Below are 6,362 nucleotides of genomic sequence, written 5' to 3'. Positions count from 1 at the left end.
TACTTAAGTAAAATTAACCCAACTAACCCTAGTTAACTACACTACCTATTAAAAAAATAAAAAATAAAAACTAAAAAACTAAAATAGATACGTATTCTCTCTCTCTCTCTCTCTCTCTCTGTGCGGCTTCTCTCCAAACCCAAAAAACCAAATCTCTCTCACCACTGGTCACCCCCAATCTACCACGTGAGTCTCTCTCTCTCTTTTTTTTTATTCCGTTTTGCATTTATTTTTCAATGCCACCAATTGTTTTTCAATGCCCAACAACTGTTTGAAACAAAGACTAAGTCAACATGTTTTTATTCTTCACTGTTGTTATTGATTGAAAACCTTTTCAAAGGTGATTATGACACAGTACAGTTCAATGGATATTAAAGGTTTTGATTGGTTTAATGGATATTTTATTATTGTTGTAGAATGGGTCTTATAGTGGCTTCAAGGGTGCAGAAACTAAATTAATATCTAACTTTGGGAAGAAACTAAAATCATATGCGCTGAATATACACTGAAAAATGTGAAAGAAAAATGGGCTATTGTTGAGGATGGGGAAGACTCAGCCTCTAAGTTAAAGGTGAAAGGTTTTCCTTTCTAGAAGTCCTGCACTATCTACAGAGGCAATGATATTGTGGCTTGGGTACAAATAATTGATAAATGTTGCTAGCATTGAAAACTGAAGCCTCAATGATTCAGATTTGCTTTGTGTTTTGTGGAATTTACTGAAAAATGCAACAAAGATATATTGTTTTAAGCCTGATCAGTAACTTTGCAGAACCATATTTTGTTATTTACCAAAGGTTTAAGTACATGTTCAGCGTGTGTGATTTGTGTATAGACTAGAAATTATTGAAGATTTTTAACAACAGCATACATTTGATGACTGGACAAAGAAATATGTACTTGGTACAAACTTAATAGCATTGCTCAACACTCTCTTTTTTTTTTCTTTTTTTTTCTTTTTTGGCTGAGAGCTCAACAAACTGCTTAGTTAGCTACACTAAGATAAGATACATGACTTTTGCTTTATGTTATGAACTTTTAAACCATGCTTTTCTTTTGTGGCCTTAATTTATCTTGTTGATCTCTTGACTTGAACAGTTGAACTACATTACTCTTGCTGGGGAATTAATTATATGTATAGGTTACAGAATGACATGATTTTTAGGTCTTGTTCATCTCTCAATAGATTCATCTAATTTTTCATGCGTGATTTTTTTTTTTTTTTCGTTCCTTAAAATTTTGTCTCATAGATTTGTTAAGAGCCACTAGCTACTGCAATGTAAGTGTTGTAGATTGGTTATATTTTTTTTTTCTCTTAATTTTATAAGTACAATTTTATTCATTGTGGTTTTCAACATAAGGTCTCACTCTTATGTTTTGATGTAGGTACAAGTTGCGGCAGTTTATGCTAAAAGGAATAAATTTCGACTAACCATATTTCCTAGATCTGATGATGATGCTTTGGTTGCGGCATTGGTTGTAATATTTCTAGATTGAAGATAACACTTACAATAAAGCACCCTCCATAGTGCTGCAGGAGTACCAGGAACTCTGCAAGACGTCCACTAGCACCTGAGAGTGCACCAAAGCCCAAAGGGCTTTTAAGTTTCACTAGTTACATTATATGTTTTATTTATTTACTTGGGGTACTGTATTATGCTCAACACTAGAATGTACTCGGGCTGGCTACCATAAGCTGAGGTGGCCTAGCATGTCTTTGGTTGAGCACACCATGTAATTGACTCTTGCAATATATATATTTCTACCTTTCTCTCAAAAAAAAAAAAAAACTATTCTCTTCTCGTCTATTAATTTCTTGGAGGGTTGTCGCCTTGAATACAACTAATTCCTTTCAAACTCACCAGTTCACAGCACATAGACTCTGGGGTATAGAACTAAACCAATTCTGATTAATCTACAAACAATAAATTGACAGATTCTAGAGGATCCACACAGCTATATGATAAAATAAATATAATTAATTAAATAAAAATCAAGCTTCCAATAATCTGCACCAAGTCATGTGCACATAAAGACAGCATTGTAATTTGTAGGGAAATCAATAAACAAAAACAGAGTTTTCTTGGTTTCCTATCAAATGTAAACTAGGAATGCAGAAAAAGTGGTACCATTTTGCACCACATGCTTTATCTCTCACAATAGCCAAAATAAATTCAGCCTAAACTATAAATATACATAACTTTTTTCTCTATAAACTTCATATCAAACAATAACTTAGTGCATTTCAAATGGTACAACAATAAGAAATAGTCATCAATCTGCCAATGGTTTGACAATAAAAAAACCAGCTTCAATCTGCCAATGGTCTAACAATAAAAAAAATAATAAAAAGTTAACAATTTGCCAATGGTTCTAAAAAACCAGCTTTAATCTGCCAATGGTCTAACGATAAAAAAAAAAAATACTAAAAAGTTAACAGTTTGCCAATGGTCTAACAATAAAAAATAGTCTTCAATCTGCCAATGGCCTAACAAAAATAAATAGTCTTCAATCTCTAACAAATAAATTTGCATAGTCTTCAATCTCCACCCAAAATTCTTGCACTCTAACTCCAGTCTATTTAGTGCTTTTGCTAGTATGATGCTCTTCTTGGATAACATCAGAAGTAGCTATTGAAACCTGTAAATAATAGCAAAGAATAATTGTCACAAACTGTAAACAAATTTATGTGCCTACAAGATTGACAAATTATAGTGGAATGTAACATATCTTACTTTATTTAGGCTTCCAAGTGATTCAACTTGTCTCGCCTCACAATCTTTTTTTTGTAAGCCACTGGCATGTTTTTTAGCATGTGTTGTTTTGCTTCGAGATTTACCATTTTTCTTCTCTAATGCAGATTTCAACCTTCTCTTTGGACGCCCAACAGTAGGTTTTGTTTTAATTCTACATATGCTATCACCTTGTAAAACATCTGTAGTAACATCACCATGGACCTCTATGCAACTTTCCATATTATTCGAATGACATTTTTTTCTAATCTCTTGCAATTCCTTCATTAATTTTTCAAAAGATTCTTTGGTATGTTCATACATTATCTCATTCTCTGCTGCAAGTGTAGAAATTTCACGAGCATTATGGCTCAAATAAGAGTAGCGTTTTCCTATTGACTCTTGAGCATTACCTTTAATATCAATGCCATGATAGTCCTTGATAGAACCAGCCTTTGCATCTTGCGTCCATCTTTTCAATACATAATGAACGGGAAGTCTCTTAACATTTTTATGTTCAAGAACTTTCAAAGCATGGGCACACAGAATTCCTACAAAGCTAAACTTCTTGCAACTGCATTCCACCGAAGTAGTTGAGGCTTCATATTTAACTAGGTGCTCTTGAATTCTTTGACTATATTTGACCTTGTATTCTGTGATAGTATCAGATTTATTAGCCTTGTAAATAGTACAATCAGCAATCTTCATATATTCATCTTGAAACATTTGAAAAATTTCTGGGGAGTACAGCTCTACAACATGTCTCAACATCTCTACATTAGACTGTAAAATCGGTTTTGTTTGCCTCATTTTGAACTCTGCCTGTAGTTCTTGATGTCTCTTATCAACCAAAACTCTAGAGTAATGTTCTGAAAAGCGCACAAAATCATGTTTTGGTTTCAAATATTTCTTCAACACATTGTTTATTGACTCACTACGTTGGGTGCTTTTCATATCGGCAGTGAACATGTGTCGACCATATACAATAGCCCATTTTTCTTTCGCATCAAATATGCTATGCAACCATTTATTATCAGTAAGACCATATTCCTTAAGCATATAATCCCATGAAATAAGCCATTCATCTTCATCTTCATACTCATATAAACAATCACTAAAATCTTTTGCAAATTGCTTAGATGAATGAAATACATGATGTAGATTCTTAGCAGCATTCTGATAAATATGCCATACACACAAACGATGATTAGATTTAGGAAATACCTCTGTTATTGCTTTAGCCATTGCAGCAGATTGATCTGTAAGTATAGTTCTTGGCTGCTTTCCTGACATTGCAGTTAAAAAAGTTTCAAACAACCACTTAAATGACTCTATAGTCTCATCATAAAGTAAAGCTGCACCGAAGATAATTGATTGTTTGTGATGATTAACCCCAACGAATGGAGCAAAGGGACGATCATATCTATTTGTTCGATAAGTTGTGTCAAAACAAATAACATCTCCAAAGTTCCCATAATCAACTATTGATCTAGTATCAGCCCAAAAAATGTTCATGATTTGACCATCATCATCAACTTGTATTGAATAAAAATAAGATGGATCTACCAATTGCATCTTATGAAAGAACTCCATCATTGCAGGTCCATCTCCTTTCCTCAAAGCCATCCTCCTCTCATTATGTACATGATTCTTATAGTCAACCTCCATAAACCCAAGATTTTCACGACCCCCAGCTTGCATGCTCAATAATTCAATGGTTTGTTTTATTGATATTCCAGACCTCTCTGCATCATTTGCAATGGCTTTTTGAGCAAGTGAAATTTTTCTCTTCGATCTTAACATATGTTTCATTGGCGAAGGAGCAAACTCATGATTATGCTGGCCATGAAAAGAAACAACATGTAACATGCCATCCTTTTGAAGATGACAAGTCATCTGTGCTAAACAACCTGTTCGTGAAATTGGACGACGATAAGATGCATTTTCGCGACGTTTGTCAAAAACTCGTTCACCCTCTTTTGAGCAACTAAATGTTCTCCGTATAATTTGCCCCACATTTCCTCACTTTACAGAATGTTTCCGTACACTAAAGCCGATTCGGTGAGCATAGTCTTTGTAAAATTCATATGCACTATCATCACAATCAAATTTCATACCAATTGCTGGAGTATTTGATTTGTTTGGACTTCCAGGAGTAATTTCTACTTTAGCCTTCTCTTGTTGATCAGGTATCCAATCAATGAATTCATCTTCCAACACAATTTCTGGAACTTCTACAATTTCTTTGCTATATTTACTTGGAGTATTTGATTTGTTTGGGCTTCCATGAGTAGGTTCTACTTGAGCCTTCTCTTGTTGATCAGCTATGCAACCATTCAATTCATCTTCCAATAAAATGATTTGACTAGTATCCATCATCTATAGTCAAGATACATATTCAAAATCAAATCAGAAAAAGGAAAAATTTTATAAACAATATTAAAAAAGTAGTATTCCAATATTCTAGACCCATTAAAGAATACTCTTAATGAATTACTTAAAAACATTACAGTTTTAGAATGTCTAAGTCTAGAAGCCTATAAAGTTTACTTACCCTCAGTTGCTTATATTTTTTAAAATCAAGTCAATATGAACAAGAAAAACAAACTTTTTTAGATGAATCAAAGATAAATTCAAATTTAAATGAAAAAGGAATACAATTTCTACAACTTAGCTAATTTAGTATCACAAAAACTACAACAAAACCACAGTACAAGACAACAAATAGCAGAACTATTATATATTAGCGAAGAAGAAATACACAATTTCATTTTTTTATAAGTAAATTAAACAAGATTTGGTAACTTATAAACTACAGCTAGCAAATCCTCTTCAGTTTTTTAAGGAATCAAGGTTATCCATATACCAGATTTGCAAAATGTTCTAACATCAAGTTCTTGCTAATAGTTGAATCATTTAATCCTCACAAGTAATAAGATGTTAAATTGCAATTAATACTTCCTCGTTATGTATACAAAATAACAAATCATCATTGAGGCTTCAGTTTTCAATGCTAACAACATTTATCAATTAAAAGTTCAGTGTATATGATTTTATTTTCTACCCAAAGTTAGATATTAATTTAGTTTCTGCACCCTTGAAGCCACTATAAGACCCATTCTACAACAATAATACAATATCCATTAAACCAATCAAAACCTTTAATATCCATTGAACTGTACTGTGTCATAATCACCTTTGAAAAGGTTTTCAATCAATAACAACGGTAAAGAATAAAAACATGTTGACTTAGTCTTTGTTTCAAACAGTTGTTGGGCATTGAAAAACAGTTGGTGGCATTGAAAAATAAATGCAAAACGGAATAAAAAAAAGAGAGAGAGAGAGACTCACGTGGTAGATTGGGGGTGACCAGTGGTGAGAGAGATTTGGTTTTTGGGTTTGGAGAGAAGCCGCACACAGAGAGAGAGATAGAGAGAGAATACGTATCTATTTTAGTTTTTTAGTTTTTATTTTTTATTTTTTTAATAGGTGATGTAGTTAACTAGGGTTAGTTGGGTTAATTTTACTTAAGTAATCATGTGCAATGCACATGCCATTTTTTTACACATGTCAATTTATTAGAGCAGTTTGTAGCCTTAGGCTACAAATGGTTTTGTAGCTAAACTTTGTCCT

General features: G+C 32.9%; 1 protein-coding gene across 1 annotated transcript; it reads right to left on the bottom strand.

The window, feature by feature from the left end:
* Positions 1 to 2,617: 2,617 nt before the first annotated feature.
* On the bottom strand, positions 2,618 to 4,625 carry LOC115962023 (protein FAR1-RELATED SEQUENCE 5-like). The gene is made up of 2 exons (XM_031080893.1): positions 2,837 to 4,625; positions 2,618 to 2,637 (listed from the first exon to the last, which is right to left on the bottom strand). The coding sequence occupies exons 1-2, from the start codon at positions 4,623 to 4,625 to the stop codon at positions 2,618 to 2,620; spliced, it is 1,809 nt and encodes a 602-aa protein (XP_030936753.1).
* Positions 4,626 to 6,362: the final 1,737 nt, after the last annotated feature.

The sequence above is a fragment of the Quercus lobata genome, chromosome 9, assembly GCF_001633185.2.
Source record: "Quercus lobata isolate SW786 chromosome 9, ValleyOak3.0 Primary Assembly, whole genome shotgun sequence".
NCBI lineage: Eukaryota > Viridiplantae > Streptophyta > Magnoliopsida > Fagales > Fagaceae > Quercus > Quercus lobata.
The sequence above is the reverse complement of the archived record's forward strand: the minus strand, read 5'-3'. Positions and strand labels throughout refer to the sequence as shown.